At 38.1% G+C, this 19,945-nt stretch overlaps 1 protein-coding gene across 4 annotated transcripts in view; it reads right to left on the minus strand.

Moving 5' to 3' along the window:
• Positions 1-19,945, minus strand: part of CDK19 (cyclin dependent kinase 19) — a 116,864-nt gene that overhangs the window by 8,298 nt on the left and 88,621 nt on the right. For all 4 annotated transcript variants that reach the window (XM_052685806.1, XM_052685792.1, XM_052685783.1 and 1 more), the window contains 5 exons: positions 8,795-8,938; positions 8,520-8,589; positions 7,496-7,568; positions 5,174-5,271; positions 3,642-3,720 (listed from right to left, as the gene is read on the minus strand). In XM_052685806.1, the coding sequence (XP_052541766.1) occupies positions 3,642-3,720; positions 5,174-5,271; positions 7,496-7,568; positions 8,520-8,589; positions 8,795-8,938 (464 nt within the window). The remainder of the gene's footprint in view (positions 1-3,641; positions 3,721-5,173; positions 5,272-7,495; positions 7,569-8,519; positions 8,590-8,794; positions 8,939-19,945) is intronic.

Genomic DNA, 19,945 nt, shown 5'->3' on the forward strand with positions numbered 1-19,945 from the left:
TATAAACACTTAATGAGCAGAATCAAAGCACCCCGAATTTTACTAGTTCTCAGTGGCATATGTGGTGAACCACAGTATATTTTCCTAAGAGCTTCAACAGCCCCATTCACTTAGAACCAAAACCACTTTTCCAACTTCCACAGACGATGCACTGCAATAATCCAAAGGAGGCTGGCAATGTTACCATCAGAAAGGCAAGCAAATGAAGATCAGAAACATTACGTCATTTCTTAAAGTTGCAAGGAAATTCTTTGGCAGAACCAAAAGCAGGTTCCATTACCCTTTTTCTCTCTTTCTCTTAAAGCACCTTGGAAAGAGTGGTACACTGGGAACACAGTCCAGCATGGTGCCTAACTACAGGGTCTGAAAATCTTACAGAAACAGCAGAAAGCAAAAAACGAGAAACAGCTGAAGATAGGACAAAGATGAGATAGGAATCTGGCACGAGAAAGAAAAGAATAGCAAAGGAAGTCAGGCAATTAATACAATACCATGCTTTAAGAGGAAGAGAAACAGAAAAGTGTCACCAAAGGGAGGAAAAAAAAGTTAAGGAGAACACAGAAGCAAAAGAGTAAAATATGCAACTCTTCTGGTTTCAGAAGCTATTGATTGGAAAGAGTATTATGGTCTAGAGAGGTCAGAAAAGTAGCAAAATTGGAACTCTTCCCTCCATGCTTAGTCACTGACAAGGAAAGACAACCTGTGTTCGCTTTTGAGCACTACAGAAGACTCCTCTAAGAGAGGAAGCAAGTAAGAGAACTGCAAAGAAAAGCAACTTTGCTCCTAACGTCAGGTATGCATCCTGTTCATCATAGAAAGCTCTGCAATTTTTATGTCTTGAATTAATAATCCCTACAGTTAAGTCACACTCCCCCAAACAATCATAGTGTACCACATGGGAGTGTGGAACGTTTCAGGATAGTTTTTTTTCCCTGTGATATCTGCTTATGTCATTCTCAAAGTTTTGGTATGGCAACCTTTAATACAAGCTCATGTTATCAGTTAATCACAAATTATGACAACCAATTGCCACTAGCACTGAATTGTTGATGCTCTCAGTCATGGCAAGTCATCTTAGAAAAAAGATGCTATCTCAGAAAAATGATGTTATCTCAGAAAAATGACATGAAAATCTGTATCTGTGTCACTTCTCGCTACAGTTTCCCAAGATATATTCAGATCAAATTTACAATGGTATATTCATATAAGATTCCAAAGAAGCTTTGCCCCTCCAAAGATTTCTGGATTACATGTATTTCCATTTCACACTGAGCAAAACCAGTAATATATCCTACCACTAGTAATCCTCAAATGCCATATCAGTCAGACTCTTTTTCTAGGGAGATGTAAACTGTTAAGAGTTTAAATAAGAGTTTGAAACAGGCTTGTCATGGAACGTGTTAAGAAGCAATTTATCTTATAACAGCCATTTGAGCTTCACATACCAACAAATGCCAATGACTAAGGCAATATCTGTGCTAGATTCTGAGATTTGTATTTTCATATGGATGTTGGGATGTGAGTGAGGTGGTTGCTACTGTGAGAGCTGAAAAACTGCGATTGTGTAAATTATGAAGAGATATGGCAGGAACTCTTACAATTAAGGACCACCATTTGCAATTGGTTTAATGCCTGGCACTTTGGACACTCACACAAAATTTTCTTGACTATTCTGAGGTTGCTCTTCCACACATCTACTACTTCTCGTGTCCTGGTAGAGACTGAAGTCTACTCTGACAGATTCTGCCTGGAGTCTAACTGCACCACCTTAGCACATGGGAACAGCTCACACCAGCAGAAATACCTGCAGATCAGTCTAGTTCACAGTGGTTCCTAAACAAAAAACTTCTCTAAAGTGATTAACATATGACCACGTTTCATTATTGAGACACAAATTACCAAAATTAAATTCTGGTCCTGCCTAGAAAGAAACCAAAGAGAACTTGCCTACCAGAATGTTTTCATTTTGTTTCACAAACACTTGTTTTAGCTTTGCTGACTAACAATTAACAACTCTGAAAAAAGGAAGTTTGTGTTAAAGGTTACTCGAGTAACATGCAAGTTCCAAATAAATAGAGAACTGTAGGTCTCCAAGGTACACAAATATTTATGGTTTTAAAAACAAATCAAATCATACACTATAAAAAAAATAAACAAAAACACTTTTCACTTGCATCATCACAGACAAAGCATGGTACAGATTCAGGCTGTAGAATGTTCTTTACTTTCACATTTTCTGCACTCAGAACAGATTCAATGAGTAACATGTAACTTAAATTAGCTACGTGGTCTGAAAGAAGTTTCATTTGGACTGTATTATGTAAATACGTGACTGTCCCCAGCACTCTCAAAGATCACTTACACAATGGCTGTTTTGAGTATAAACATTCCATTGTTTTTTTTCTTCCCAGTATTCCCATGAAAATGATATTTACTTTTAAATACATTGAGTTCACAAAAGCCAGAATCATTTCATAAGCCTTGTTCTTATTTTTGAAGTTGTGAGTTGTTCTTACAACTCACAGTTGTACAAGTTCTTATTTGTGAAGTTGTGAGAATAATGCCAGTAACTACAATACAATCAAATCAGAATCATGACTGTCATTGTATTTTTGCTTAGGTCTGTTTCCTCTCTTTGAAGAACTATCTGGACAAAAAAAAAAATCAGGACATTACCACTTGTTCTCAGTACAGAAGTATCTACAATATCTGTTCTGAAAACAAAATCTTCTGTCTGAAATGTATTTTTGTAGGCACACAGACTCAGCTAGTTTCTCCCATTACAAGGAAAATGCTAAAACAGAAGGTACACGTAATCAAAAGATTTCTCAAAAATTGTAATGGCACTTCTCATGCAGCCCTCAGACAATCACATTATGTCTGTTTTCTCCACGTTTTGCTACCTTTATGTTACAACTGGCACCTCAGTGAGCACTTACGGCAAAAATAACAAGCTGGTTCATATGCTATAGTTAGGTAGGTACTGTCCTGCCCTCGCACCAAGATGGGGCAATCACTTTTGTCACGTAGCACAGCTGAACCACATACATAAAGCAAGTTAGATATGCTGCCAACACACCAAAATTTACCACACGCAAATACGTTCCTACTTGTATCTAAGGAGCTATGGGAAAGAGGGTATTCCAAGTAGATTGTCACTAAAGAATAGCTCATGATCTTTATTACTCTTTTGTCTGAGGGCCCTTAAAACATGATCAGGAAACTGTGTGCAGATGGATTAAATGTTCTGATGCAATGCCAGAAGGTTGCCATTATTTACTCGAGACCCTGACAGCCACCTACTTTCAAATGGCTGGATGCATGCCACTTATACAATGAAAATTCTATTATTTTCTTGTGATCGCAACACATTTTATTTCTGCAATGCAGGATGAGGTAGGCAAGGCTCTCCTGGAATGACAGTGACTGAAAGCAGGCTGATGTCGACAGAACTGAACTAGCTCAATGCCCACAGGTCAGGGGAAACTGGTGGTGATACCACCCAAGACACCCCAAAGTGATCTGATACTTTTAATCTTTTATTTTACCAGTTTAAATGTGGAAGACACATAACTCTTCCTTATTTCATACTTAGAAAGGAAAAGAAAAAAAAAAAGGAAAAAAGGAAAAAAAAGTTATACCTTATCCCCTTTCTCTTCAGGTTCATCTTCATTGAGGAATTCTCGTTTGGGATACGGAATCTGACAGCCAGCAAACACACTGGAACACAGCAGAAACACAACAAATACGTACATATGACATACTTTTATTTAATGCTATATTAAAGATATGAATATAACACCAATTAATTTCTGTAATTTCATGGCCATGAGCGAGCAGCACTGAGAATACTCAAGACAGCAGAAGATACCGGCAGCAAGATGCTGATCGTGATGGCAAATCTCCTTGCTGTTGGCATGAGGCCCTCATTTAGAAATCATGGTATGGCTGAACAAGCTTGAATGCGAGAACGACCACTTGTTGCTTCAGATGGCAAAATACAGTGCTGTAGCAGCCAGATGTTACACAACACCTGGCTGGAGCACACATGCTCATTGAATAAAGGGCCTGATCCAAAGATAAATAATGCTTTGCGAGTCCCTACTTGACTTACAGTGGTCTGAAATATATCTGCAATCCTGACTACACAGTTATTGCTCAATTAGCTTCTCAGATCTTGTTTAGAGAAAAAAGACAGCTTCTGAATTCATGTGGCTAATAGGATTTAGAACATCCCTTCACGTTTATGGCAGATAATTCATCACAGTGTCTTACTGTCAAACGTGAGGAGCTATGGTTCCACATAGGATAGCCTCAGGTAAACACTACACAGAAAATTATTGGCAGATGCTGACCACTACCAATTTCTTAGATTTCTGTGCTAACTGCTGAAGGTATTTAAAGTAAAACAAAATCAACATGGTTTTATTACATTATTATGTAAAGTTTCTTAACAGTGTTTTATCTAGTAGAATTCGGGTTTATCCAAACAGAAAAAATAAGAGGAAGAAAAAACAAACATTAGCTCAGCTAGACTACATTTGCACTCATGTGACTGTTCCCTTCTTTCTCTGTTTGTTGCCTGCTAGCTGAGGAAGCAGCAAAAACAAAGGTAGAAGTCTCCCTGCATTCAGATTTTACAGATCATAATGCTTCTGAAAACTGGGAAGAGAAACTGGGGGGTGAAGTTCTGTCACTAGCAGTTTCATATGCGGGATCTGTGGTAGTCATTGACTTCTTTTCTCTCCTCATATTGTTATGACCCTGCACAAAAGGGCATGGGAACAGAGCGCAGATCAGAGAACTGCCCTAGGCCTACGGGGAAGCACAATGAAACCAGGTAATGGAAAGCAGAGCTCCGTAAGGCTGAGCAAGGCAGAACAGAACAGGGAGCCAATTAATTCTCTAAATACTGCAATAATACTGGCTTTGATAGCACATTCAGAATTACAACACTTGTGTAATAGGGGGTTAATGCTCACAGCCAGTCCTGGCATCGGTAGATACAGAATCTTTAGGTCTATGTTAACAGTTTCTACTGAGCATGCCAGAGCGACCACTTCTTGTGACACATGCAGACATCTGTGAATTTTAGAGCTGTCATCTCTTATCAGGGATTAGCATTTAGAAGAAAGACAACCTCCTTGAAGAGCAGAGAAGTGAGAATACATACTCTGATGTAGGCAGAGGATCCTCTTGAAAGTAAGGGTCCTGCAAAGCCTGCTCTGAGGTAATTCTCTTTGTAGGGTCCATAGTAAGAAGTTTCTGAAGCTGTAAACAGTAAAATGAGCAAAAAGTTTATCAAACTATCACTTTCCAAACTTGCAACTTACATAATTGTTGAATTATCCGTGGCTTGCCCAGACAAGCCTAAACTATAATTTCCCAAGAACTAGAGCACATGCTCCCAAGAGCTACAGAACACTATGGCCGCAAACGTCTCTCACATAAGAAATGCTTAAGGGCAGCTTGCCCTTAAGTATTAATTGCTAAGTATTAATTGTATTAATTGGTAAGGCTGATACACTGTCTTAAAGCAACGTTAAATTCAGCTATTACATGTTTATGAAGCATAATTTCTAAATAACAGTGGGGTTTTTTTTTTGTGATGTATATAACTTTCATACTGTTCTATAGCACAACACAATAGGAAAAATGTGTCAGGAGAGACTGAATATTATCAGGACTACATTTCTCTTAGAGTCAGAAACAATAAATCTTCACCCCTCTCACTAGCAAAATTCCACTCATTCTGTCACTCACACAGGTTCTCATTTCACACTAATTGGTATTGAGAAAGAGGAGGAGCACACCCTTCCTTCTTTACTGAGCTCGAATTATACAGTACATATCCCGATCTCACATAATGCCCTCCTAATTCAAGTTAGAAACAAAAATAAAATTGCACCATATATCACCCTCATCACAAAACTACTTCCAAACACGGTACTCTGTCCTCCAAATAAAAGGCTATTGTACCACAACAAAAAATCTAAAGATATCTAGAATGTTTAAAGTGATCTGCTCACTCTCTTAATAATTCCCCTCCAACCCAGATGATACAATGAGTTTCCTCATTCCAGGTGGTGCCACGCACAGCATCACTCTAAGTGAGATCCCTGTCTAACAATGATGCTACTTGTGAGCCAGTTTTCTTTGTCTGATTTTCTGTAGCTTCCACTGTTTATATGAAAGTGAAAAATATAAGTTTGGACTCATTTTGCTTACAGGATAGCAACTGCTAACACAACATAGAAAGCCTGTGAGATTAGGTCTCATTCTTCTCAGCAACTAAACTCTGGCTGGCCTGACAGGATAGCTATAAATATAATGCTTGTAACTTTTTCCAGGGCAGCAACAAAAGATGCACTTTCCAAGGGAGAAAACATTCTAACTTTCACACAGACGTTAACATTCAATGTCAGTCAGCAGCATGGCACGATATCCTGTTTTTTGGTAAAAATTATTTGCCGTGACCTGTGCAATCTTATTCACAGCTCTGGCAGGCTCACCTATTTAAGAACAACTTCCACCTATGTGGTCAACAACTAAATCACACCTGCTCAGCCCTGATTATTAATAGGGAGAACTACCTTGGCTAAGAGAAGTCAGTCTTCTACATGATGTTTAGAAAACAGCCTTTAGATTTCAAAAAATGTCAGTTCTCACCCTCAGTGCTATATAGAGGAATACATAGGTTACCAACTATTTTTTTGGTCATCTTGCAATAACTCTGCCTAGTTCTCCATGATGAAAAGTTCATTTTTTTTAATATACACTTTTGCCACCTTATGGCTAGTTCTGTACTCTTCAGAGATTTGATTAATATTTTCCTCTGGAAAAGCGGCCCACCCACCCTCAACCTGGTGTTCACATGAGTAATTAGTGTTTCCTTCTTTGCCCTTCCATAAAAGTAGGTTTTCTGGTGGTTTTCACCTCTAGTCAGAAAGCAGAGAAATTCAGGTGCTAATTGTTACAACTGTGGTCTTTCCAATTAGAATTTTCCTCAAGATTATTCCAATCTGTGTCCAGTAAGCTGAGTTGAAGAAATTTTGATTTTCATGTAATCTCAGACTTCTGTTAAAGTTTTCCTTCACACACACACACAAAAAAAAGATACACTTTCCATTCCTCCTCTCTTTACCTCACACAAGTTTTTAGCTTGAGAACTCTTCAGCTTTGAAACTATGTGGAACTAAGGGATATGTACTACTCAGTATCCTATTTGTGTAGTAGAGAAAAGTGTAAGGTTAGGTTTACAAGTTCCTTGCAGATCAAAATTAGATAAAAGCTTCTGCTCTTGAGCATGGGCAGTTTAAGCATAATCTCAACATGAATGTATACAAAGAAAACATATCTAAAAAATGGCAAGTTAGTGATAAATGGCTTTGTTTTGTCAATGTTCAGAAGAATGAGTTAGAAGAACAGATGCAGATATTAATATTAGAAACACATTTCACTCCCACCATCATAGTGATTTTCAGTTCGTACTTACCAAAAGAAAGACTTTGCTGTCAGGCTTGACTTTGTGTTTCTCCATGTATTTTATGAGGCTACTATTGGCATACCTGAAAAACATTGTTCAAAAGCATTTCTGAAATAACAGAGCATTAAGAATATGGAACTGTACCACTAATCACAAAACATCAGCCTTTAATAAGTAAACCGTAGAAAGAACTGCTATCAGAACACACATCATAGTTATCAAGCAGTTGACGCTCTAAGTATGCATTTCACTAACAGAAGTAGTATCAACAGCATACAGATTATTTCCATAGAACATGCAACTTTTCATAGTGTATGGATAAGCTGTTGACATTGGCTTATGACAGAGAAACTCAACCTGAAGTTTACACTCTAGTTTTCCAAAGCAACTCTGACACAGAAAGTGCACAGCACTTTGTTATTGAGGAGGTTATTGTTTCCAGCTGTAACTGAGCAGAGAAGTTAACCATTCTGTCTCCCTCAAAAGAAAGAAAATCCTGAACTCCCTAGTCTTTGTCCTCTGCATTATAGCAGAGACTGTGTTACCCTTGATACCCTTTGATCTATCACCACCACTAATTTGATTTAGCCAAAGCAACTGGTAACACTAGAAGTAGGAAATTTTCAGATTCCAGACAAGCTTTACATCACAATCTATTGATTGCATTTCTTTCTGACTACTGCTGTACTGTCTCCAGATTTCTGCTGGTCAGAAGGACTAAGGAGGTGCTTATCTATTCCTTCTCACACAAAATGAATTAAGTTATCTTGAACAGCTAAGTTAAAGCAACTTTGTGTTTGCCACAGATTAAATGACATCCCTTCCAGAGAAATGATCACTCATCTAATGCTATTAAGCACTTGAGAAAGAGAATATTATTCAAGCAGAACAATTAATTTAAAACAGGACAGCTGTTACAATTTGGGACCCAAACACCCCAAATTCTCCTCCCTACAACAAAGTTTCAGAACAATAGGATCCAGTTTCTGCCAATCTGCTTCATTCACTGCAGTGTCACGTTATCATTACTCACGTTGTTCTCCTGAAATCTTTTTGAAGAGTTGGATATTCTGGCATCTTTCTTATGTCTTCCCAGTCTTTATCTTTGGTGAGGGCAAAAAAAGGAGAAGCATTTACAATTCTGGAAGTGAGTATTAAGTAATACACACTAAGAAATAACTACAGTTGTTTGACATTCTGTAATGGCCAGCACTACTGTTCCATAATAGTCAGCATTCCAAATCCATCAGACTGATGGATTCCTCGCATCCGTGCAAACAACTCAAAGCTTTAATGAAAATCAGTTACCTGCAGGGAATCCCATTACACTGAAAATGCGATCCAGCTGATCGTGATGGAAAGGATTACTTGTTTTGATGTCCTCCTGACGACAGTGAAATATAGGTTCTGAAGTCAATAGCTCAGCAAATATGCAGCCAATTGCCCAAATATCTAAAAAAGAACATTCATGTTACTGTACTTCATTGCTCTGATTTTCATTTCAGTACAATTTCTCAATAATCTGTGTGATAGCAGTAAGGTAAAAATGTCTCACTGCATAATATATGCAATATTTTTTAAAATAATGCATTGATGTAATCATAAAAAAGAGTAAAACCTGGGGAAATGTTTTTAGTGTTTTATTTCCTCCACACAGCAAGCTTTCAAACTCTGTTTCAAGCTGTACAGCAGCAGTCCAGCACTTAATGCATTCACAGCTATGGATGAAACCTACACGATATTTGGTGAGAACATAGCTTAAAAGGGCATGAAACTGATCATCAAAACCACAATGCTAACACCTCATTGAGATATATATTGACCTAACAGTTGTATCGCCTTTCAGAATAATTCCAACTAGGTAATGGATATACAAATATATAGTAATAAGGCTAATGATTCAGATGCTTAGAAAAAGAGTGCAGGCTAGTTTAAACAGAGAAAAAATAGCCTAATTTTAACTGAGTAGAAGAACCACCATAGTTCTAACGATCACCACCAACATATTAAGTGTTTTGCACAAAATGAATGCTTTATTATGCATCTTAAAATGAATGTGTGAATTTGTCAGTGAGAAAAAAGTTACTAGCAGGGGGAAAAAAAGGATTTTTTGCATTGACAAATACAATGTAACTGGGGTATAACAGCAAAAAAATATGTTGAGATTGCTGGAATAATGAATGCAGATTGCCAATTACGAGAGTTTTACCTGATAACTGAGGTTAAACTAGATGGTCCTGGGAAAACTTTTGGATTTTATTAAAGAGCATAAATATAGAAAACAGTTTATGCTTAATTCAAAAACCTAGCAGGTAGCTTAAGCGAAGACTGATTTAGTAGATTCAAAATGAAAAGAACACCAAAAGCCTCTTGGCTTTGTTACCTGCATGCAACTATTATGAGACCCAAAAATCCCACCTCCTGTTAGTGGTGTTTGAACTTTGTCACCTAAGAGACATACAGTTTCCTTACAGAAGAAAAAAGCGCTGATCTCTTAATAGAATCACAAGGGATGAATAAAAGAGCTGTTACACTCTCTGTGCCAAAGCATGTCTGTTCCACTTCCATAATGTTACAAGCACCGAGACTGGGCTTTTAGAGGTGTCCCAGTTTATAAGCTTCTCCACTTTCTTTACTGTAAAGTCTGATAACTTCTCATTATTGGGCTTTACAATTTCAGCAGGATATAACTCATTCTGTGTTACATCAATTTCTTGGGCTCTTATCTTTCTTTGATTTGTTTAAAGCCTTGCTTGCATGAAAACAAGATTTATAGCTCTTGAGTTTTCATCTGTTCAAGCAGGTAATGCAGCAAATTAATTATGGAATCCACTTAGTTGGAAGAGACCCTTATAGACCATTTAGTCCAACTCCCCTGCAACGAACTGGGATGCCTACAGCTACATCAGAGTGCTGAGAGCCCCATTCAGTCTGACCTTGAGTGTGCCCAAGAATGGGGCTTCCACCACATCTCTGGGCAGCCTGTTCCAGCGCCTCAGTACCCTAATTGTAAAAGCTTCTTCCTTACATCCAGTCTAGATCTCCCCTCTTTTAGTTTGTAACCATTTCCCCTTATTCTATCACAATATACTGCACTAAAGAGTCTGTTCCCTCTTTACAGTCCCACTTTGGTTAATGAAAGGCTGCTATCAGGCTTCCCCAGAGCCTTCTCTTCTCCAGGCTGAACAGCCCCAGTTCTCTCAGCCTGTCCTCATACAGGGTGGTATTCCACCCCCTGGATCATTCTTGTAGCTCTCTTCTGGATGCACTCCAACAGGTTCATGGGTACAATTCTACAAACAATTCTTCTTCCAGCAAATGTTCCACCCATCAAATCCATATCTTTCCAATTTAGAGAGAAGGATATTAATGGAGGTTGTCAAAGACTTAAATAATAATTCTTACTTGGATAGTAGGCATAAGTTATATACTCCAGTACGTAAATTAATTAATATTTGAAAAGTTGCACGTAGTATCTCCTCACTCATTTTCATACTAGAGAGTAAGCCCTTTTGGAGATGGTTCATTTGGAGGCCAATGGGGTTGTAACCCCCTTAGGTACCCTGGCTTTCTGTAGGACCCACTGTTCATCACATACTGAGAGAGAGGCTGTGCCACCACTCATTATTCTACTCATAACTGCTGTGTCCAGATTGATCTTTTCCATTTGAAGAAAAAAAAATCACTAGTGTTCTTGATGAAAGTAAGTCAACCAGGAAATCTCCCTAATGCTCCTAACTTGGCAAATGTCAGAACTTTGCCCCTTCCCACATAGGATGAACTGTGTGAAAGAAGAATCCCTGTGACAATGAATTCTCACTCCCAATTCTGTGATTAATATACAGAGCACATCTTAGTCAAAAATTCAAAGAATTCCAACAACCAAGCCATTATAACAATTGAAAGTTACATTGGAATAAACCCTGATAGCTCCCAAGTTGTGATTTTACTTAGTATCGAACAAGAGTTACTACACAAGCCAAGCAGGAGAATATTTTAACTCTGACAAGTCATCTAGTAAGTTACAGTGCTGGAATTCAACTTCTACGTTTCTTGCTATGTAGCCTGCAGCTTCAAAGAATTAACATAAAGAACTTAGTATAGAAAACTTGAAGGTTTAATTTCCGTAAGTGAAGATTAAACAGCTGGAAAAGGCCTTACAGCCTTGAAGCTCCAGTGGGTCAGGGTCTTCCCTTTGTGAATCCAGCTCCTTTGTAACCTGATCTTGAACACATCCTTGGCACATATTGAAATCGTTTTCAGAGTTAATGATCTTCTGCCAAATTTGTCTACTTTCAACCCCCTCTTTTTTTTTTTTTTTTTTAAGTAGCTTTCATAATCTACAGTAATTATTTTCAATATATGGATATTTTTTTTTTTTCCTATCAGGAATATCTTGTTAAATTTCACCAAGTTTAAGAACTTCATCAATATGAACATCTCTTATAGGTATTAACCAACTACATTGTTCATCTTAGTCAACCAAACAAGAACTTCAGATCTGACTACAGAAAAATGTGTCAACAATTAGAAATCTTCCCATCTGGTGCCATTTCAAATGTTTTCAGTCTGTGCTCCTTAATAAGACTAATGGTTATAGCATCCTAATAGAATCAAATAATCTAATCCAAATAAGAAGTACTCCCCCCTTCAGAAATTGGCCTTTTCTGGGACAAAGCTTAAAACACATACACATTAATTTTCAGCCACAATGTATTCTCAGTCTAGAGCAAATAAATCTTTAGCACAAGAACTTCTTACACTGCTTTACTTACAATGAAATTGTATAAACAATTTTTAGTATTCAAAGAGCAAAACTTTCTTCTCTCCTTCCAACTTCATTCAAGAGGTAAGTTGTTTCACTGCACCTGAACCAAAGCTGCACTACGCACTATATTCATTTTAACTTTATTTTTTTCCCCAGAACCACTGAAAACACAGGTCACAGAGGTCTTACAAAGTTGTGTTGGATATGACATATTTTCCAATCTGATGTCTCAAAAGGATCTTAATCAATTTACCAAAGTGATACAATCAGAGGGTTTTGTTTTCTACAGTTCTCTCTATTACCATTAGGATTCAGAAACGATCTGTGGTGGAAGGCTTCTTCCTCAGTGAAAGAGCCCAGCAGGAAAGGCATTATGAGGTGGGCTGCACTGAAAATACACACAGGAAATGTTCTTGAAGGAATCAAACTTCTGAAGGTCCACAGACTGGACTGGTTAGTTTTCATTAATTCAAATGTTAACTTGATCCCCTCATCTTTTTATTTGCTCGCCTAGAGTACCAGACTGCTCACTTTCCCCAGCTTTACATCAAGCTCAAGTGCAAGCCAGTTTTGCTCACCGGTTCTGGAAGTTAAGGCCTTCACATCATACTCCGCTCCCTAAATTCCTCACTGAACAGCTTCCTTACGTCCTGTTCAGGACTTTTCACCGGTGAAGAATTCTTCATTATAAAAGTGTATCTCAACTATTACAGAGTGATTTTATAAAAGGAAAAAATATTCAAAAAAGAAGGTCTGCTGTGGCTGGTATGCAGACCTGCCATACATACACACAGATTATAAGAATATTTTTATGTCTGTCTACATCCCAGTTTTAACACCTTTAACACTATTAGCTTTATAGGTCAGCCAGTAAATCTGAGAAAATCCTGTGTGACCCATTCTACTTGACTGCAGTGGCCAAGGAGCAAGTACAAAAGGATGCCAATACAGGGCTGATTAAGGACAAGTACTCACATATTCCTTCCTTTCTATGGCAGAATTATCTAATTTCTGTATTTACTTTCGTATTTTGGAAACATTCTTTAAGAAAATTAAGACAATAAGACAGTATATTGAGCAATAGTCCTGATACTCATAATGAAATATCTTTTTCCGTGCATGTTAACTAAAATGTTTCATTTGAAGACAGGACAAAGACCAAGACAAAACAAAGACTTTATATTTATTAACTGTATCCATGAAAAGAAATGCATAAATAACTTAGCCATTCTTTAATAAAACTCCATTGAAGAAAATAAATTAAAGAATTAGAAAAACATTTGTTCAGCTGTAACCAGTTGCTGCAATTCATTATCAGTGCAGTTTCATTAAATAGCAACGCTACCTCAATCAGCTTGGACTTTTTATTTGAACACAAAGTCTAGACCATAGAACATGCCTGAGTGCTGGTAAGGGAAAGGAGTACCACATGGATGCCAGAATACAGCTTCTCATCAAGGGCTAATGCAACAAGCAGACTAATCCTTATCTAGTTAATCACATTATCACAGCCCAAATAAAGCAACCCAGGTCACATGTAAGAGCTACCATGCAAAGATTCATCAAATTTCAAAGCAAGACAAGGAAAACAAATATCCCAAGAGATCAGAAACCTTAGAGAAGGCTGTGCTGGCCAACATATCTGTTCTTTTCTCAAGTAAATACTGATTTGTCTAGTCATAGAATCATCTAGGTTGGAAAAGACCTTCAATAGCATGAAAAAATTTCAACCCAGCCTACCAAGTCACATCACTAAACCATGTCCCTTATTGCCACATCCACATGTCTCCTAGGTACCTCCAGGAATGGGGACTCCACTGCTTCTGTGGGCAGCCCATTCCAATGCCTAACCAATCTTCTATAGAGAAATTCTTCCTGATACCCAATTTAAACTTCCTTTGATACAACTTAAGATGTACCAGGGGAAGCTGCCTCTTGTCACTTGAGAAAAGATAACAACGCTTCCCTTGCTGCAACTTCCTTTCACTTAGCTGTAGAGAATGATGAGATTTCCCCTCAGCCTCCCTTCCCCAGATTATATAATCTTAATTCCATCAATTACCCATCATCTATCTTGTTTTCTAGACCCTTCATCAGATTCACTGCTCTTCTTTGAATGTATTCCAGCAACTCAACGTTCGTGTAGTGAGGTATCGCAAACTAAACACAGTATTTGAGATTGCAGTGTTGTGCACAACATGGGCAACTAAAAGGACAACAGCATAAAGTTTTATGTGCAACGTGCTTTTTCAAAGGGAAGCAAAAATGGTGTCAATGTAGTGGGCCAGAAATCGATGATAAATTCAGCAATGTTTACTAGCCTTTAACAACCAGCATCACAACAGAACTTGCCTGAAGAACAAAGTTTATGCTGTAAAATTTCTGAGATGAATGTTCTGCAGACAGAAAGGGTACCTCACTGATGTCTGAAGGATGCCCTTTTCTCACATCTGTCCTAAGAATTTAATGAATTTCAGTGACAACACATCACAAATTTTGAAGCAACTTGAATGAAATTCTGAGTTCAGTGAAATTGACCGCAATTTTCTGCAGGACTTTGGTGGGCCACGATTTCTTCGGTCTCTCTACAAAGACTTGTTTTAAGTTGTCAAAATATTTATTCTCCCATTTAAATTTCTATTCTCCAGTGTATCTGCATGAAACAAAGATCCTGGGATCATATTTCAGGCTTCTGCTGTGCATTAGACACATTAATTCGTGCATTTAGACATTAACATGCAACACCACACTTAAATTACTGTGGTGCATTTGACAACATAGGTACAATAGACTTAATAGGGGGGGTGGCAGTAGGGTGGAAGGCTCTAGTAAGTCCTCTCCTGCAGTGAAAATACAAATGTAAGCAAAAATTCTACCTAGAAGAATTTAAATATTTAATTTGTAGACTTTCGCATTTCAAAAATTTGTAAATTCTACATTCAAAGTTCTGTATACAACTTCCTATTTTCCTTATGTAGCCCATACGCAGAATAAAAAAGGCATTCTCAACACAACCTTATCAGCAACTGTACTATAAAGCACAATAATTGAACTTTCACCAGCACTAGCAACTATTTTTCTAAGTTCCTAATAGTTGCCTTTAGAAGAAAAAAAAAAAAAAAAAAAAACCAACAAAACAGGACAAAAACCAAACCTGTAAGAATTTTCAGCACTTGTCTTCCCAGATCCCATCAGTTTTTACCATCAAATCACACACACACACACACACCTCTTCAGTTGTGATTCCAAGCCTGCTACTGTACAAACTACAGATTAACTGCATCAGCCAGCAGTAGAGTAGGCTTGCATTCTTGAAAGAAAGAACAGAACAACAGCTGCAGGAAAGCTGGCCCATCTTCTACCTCCTCCTCTTCCAGAAAACATGGTGAGTTCCAGTCATAGGTAATGTCACTTCAAGACAGAGAATTAGGTCACTGGGACTAGTGCTGAGTTCTGGTGAGGAAGTGTGATACTTAAGGGAGTGCTTTTTTCCTAATGCTAAGCCTTTGGATGCATCAGAGAAGGCAGAGGGCTATTACTGTTATGACAGCTCTGGTACCTCCAAGATGCACTAATGCATGTGCTGCTGCTTTTGTTCCAGCAACTGCAGTGCTCACACCTTGCAGGGCCCGAGCATTACTTTGACAGGATGCCAAAGCTTTTCAGGGAAACAAAAGCAGAAGAGAAATGTTCTTTTAGTGACAACTCATCAAAAGCACACAAGGCTCTGTAGCTCAAGGGCTATGCCCCCTTCCAAATATCAAACAAATACAGCAAGTAATGGAAGTATGAAAGCTTCCATCACGGAGATCACAAGAGCCTTTTAAGCTGCCAAGTGCTAGGCATAACTAATACAGAAATTGTTACCGTTTCTTCCTACAGTGAGGAAGGAATTAAGAACTGGCAAATTTCACAGCTGTTTGGTAAAACAGTACTTACAAAGTTTTCCAGGGAACATCCACACCTTTGAGTATTCACTTTATCACATGCAAATAACGATCAACAGTATCACCTAACCGTAGGACTGGGCGGGCAGAAACTCCTGATTCCTTATTATGATGCTTTGCCATTAATTTCCCCTCCCTCCTCTTTTTTTTCCCCATTTTAGTACTGTACAATCTATACACCACAAATAGCTCAGCACATCAGAAAATCGTTGCTATTTCCTGTGCTATTCTGAACTGTAATAAATGAGAAGGCATCAATACGCGTTCATTGCAAAAGAAATACACTTTTTTTCTCATGCCTAACTAAATGTAGAATTCTGTAGCAGAATATCTTAAGAAGCCAGCGGTTTTGTACACACTGGAGTTCTTTGGATGTTAACTCTATGCTACAAACAGAAGGACAATGAGTCTATATTCTGCTGTGTACTCTCACTTGGCTTGTGTCAAGAACCATTACAACTATTTTTACTAGGTCTGGCAGGTCAACTCCTAGAACTAACATAAGATGAACAGAAGGCCTGCCTGTCTAGGAGTCTGAGTTAGTGCAAAGGATGTGCATGAAGGGTACCTGCATGGCCTCTTCCAATTCACAAGTCAATCTTTTCTGGGAGTTATTTAAGTTTTTAATGCCTACACCTTACTTCAGTAAACAGAGAATATGCACAAAGAAATCTTGCCTCTTAGATGTGCAGAGAGGCTTTTTTTTCCTACTCAACAGATCACTTCACAGTATCTGAACACTTCTGTTACTAAGGAGTTCAAGCTCAAAGCTATTTCTAATCAGGCAGTGAGAATAACTCCTACATAATTATGTGCAACTATATTGGATAAGCAACAAAATAAATGGCTGTGAAATGTAATTCTGCTGTCAGTCATAGCCATTGCCAAGAAGTCTACTTGTGAAGCAATCCCAGCTGTCCCAGTAATAAGTCATTCTACTGAATCAGTACTGCAGTGTTGAAAGTTTCAGTTGATATCACGGAAATAATTGTGCCTCAAGATCAAACTGATGAACTAGCTGAAATATTCAACTGCACCTTGTTGTGATGGCAGATACTTGGGTTTCAAACAAGTACTACACCCAACTTAAGTGAGGTTTTTAGATCCAGTAGTAAACACAGCATTTTAAAAGCCTTCATTACTACACTTTTTGGCTAGCATGAAGTATTTACAGAAGTAGGTTTTGTAACAGACAGTCTTTTGGATTTCTAAAGGGTAACCTCATGTTTCATTTAAGAAAATAAAATCAGTCTTGTAAAAGAAGAAAAATTGAAGTTCCAAGTATCCTTATGATGCTTATGCATCAAACCAATCACTTGTTAATATACAAAAGGAACAATGTATCTGCAGTATTTCTCAAAGAATCACAGTTTACCCTGACGTGTACAGAATGAGCATGAAGAGACATTGGGCAAAAAGTATCTCCTAGACTTCTTCAAATGCTGACTCTCGCTTTCTCACGTCATCATTTATTTTCCACTTCCACATCAGCATCCATTATTCGCTCTGGACTACGGAAGACACTGCAAGGAATACTCCTGTCTTACCACTCAAAATCATATTTCGAACTGAGCTCCCAGAGTAGGTACTTGGGGAGGCTGGAGAATCAGTCCAAAGCTCACCTGCCCAGTAAATGACAAAGTCAGTGAGATACAAGGGAAGAACGTGCTTGTTGTTACAAAGACCAGTGAGTATCAGCAGCTGGGCAGAACATAAAATTGATACTCTTAGGAAAAAAGAAATTAGAAGGAAAAAAACAGGACTAACACTATTGTAGGCAGGAGGGTTTTTTTGTTTGGCTCTTTATGTACATGGGGCTAAGTACAGATGGATTTTCGTAGGGACCTCTTGCTCAAAGTGGTTTATCAACAGAGTTATTGCTATAGAAGATATTCTGCATTCTAGGTGTTCTTTAGGTTATTTGATTTCTCCTTCTTTAAAATAATCCCTGTTAAGTAATAATAATTACTATGTAATACAAAATCTGCCAAAGTACTGATAAAAACCAAAAGTATCTGGTGCGTCCCCTCAAACACTTTGCAAGAGAAGAAAATATTGAACACATGAAAAAGTATGGGGTGACTACAAGTGATCAGAACAATTGGCAGATTCAAGGTGTGAGGTCCATAATGTGTATTCTTAATAACAGATGCTAAATTACATCCTAGGTTCTCAGGCAAGTGAATCTAGTCACCAACTTTAAAAATATATATATAAATCCATAACACTTACTGGAGCTCCCTATTAACTGATTTTATCTTCAGGATAGCAGTATTAAGTAATATTCTCATTTTATAGATAATGAAGCAACACATGGGATGGGTTAAATGACGCGCTGTAAGCTATATTCAACACGTAGGACTGAATTCGCATTTAAATCTAAGTCTTCTGAGACCCAGCTTATTGTACTGCAAGATAACATTTCACTGCCCCACATTAGAGTACTTCCCCTGGATTTACATTGGAGACAGGTCTGACCCACTACATTGTGAGTCACAGTTCTTATTCTCCTAACTCTTAAGCTAGTATACATCTGAACACATATACCAGACTCTCCAGAACTGAAAACAGCTACAGGCTTTACCAGCTTACTTTCAGACATCAATACGTTTGAGAAGAGCGGGCAATAGAGCAATTAGCAAAATGGAATGCTGAATCTTGAAACAGTTCAAATGTGTCAAACAGTCCAACAATCCTGTGGATTATATCCTGTGAGTTGCTGTCAACTTCCCAAGTTTCATAAAATACTAATTAATGCTGCATTAAAATGTTCTATTTAAAAGACCTAATCATAAATAATTTACACTTTCTGATGACTGCTACAATAAGATTGTGGAGTATAGCAAGTTATTACTCTAAAAGAATAAACGTTTATAGTATTTTAGAGAGCAAAATAAAAAAGCAGCAGTAGGTCATCTAGCACCTGCAATAACTAGATAAAAGAGCAACAATTAATCTTCAGTATTTAAAGGTTTTGCTCCTCAGAAAAAGAACTGCTGTGACAATCAAAATGAGATCAGTTTACCATACGCCAAAACAAGTTCACGATAAAATACTACTTGAATCCAATTACTTCCCATGTCATATAACATAGTCCTGGGCAGGAACAAGGCTCCCTTCCTGGTGTATCCTGAGTTTCCTTTTCAGAGTGCATAAATCAGTATTTACTCAACTTCTTTAGCATTTCTTTTGTTGCTTTCCAACAACCCCTTAGCCTCCTGAAATAAAAAAGGTAATGCAGATCTCTATGCAGCAATGAGAAGTTACTGCCATTCTGGCTACAGATTTACTCTTAACCATCTCAGGTACATACGAAGCACTCCCCTTGCTCCCATGGGTCCACAGACCACAGGTGTGAAACCTCCAGTGCATTCCCCCCCCCCCCCCCCCCCGAAGTCTTCTGGTTGGCTCCATTTGCAACTTCAGCTTTATCAGATTCTTCAGATAGGTCGTAACTCTCCCCACCAGCCCTCTCTCAGATCCAGAAGAAGCTGAGGCAGTGGTCCAAGATTTCCAGAGGCATCACAGCACAGCTAGCATGCCAACAATCTGTGCACACACAGTGAGTACAGCTGAAGCATTCAGAATGTGTGGGACTTGATGTACAGGCAATATGGAGCACATATGTACATATTTCCATCCTAAATCCTACATAATACACCCCAGATATTTCTCCCTTTTTTCTTTCCTGCATAAAGTTGAACTAAGTTGCTAAACATCAAATGGACCTCAGCAATTATTATA

This window comes from Tympanuchus pallidicinctus, unplaced genomic scaffold (genome assembly GCF_026119805.1).
Source record: "Tympanuchus pallidicinctus isolate F22 unplaced genomic scaffold, pur_lepc_1.0 scaffold1, whole genome shotgun sequence".
NCBI classification, from domain to species: Eukaryota; Metazoa; Chordata; class Aves; order Galliformes; family Phasianidae; genus Tympanuchus; species Tympanuchus pallidicinctus.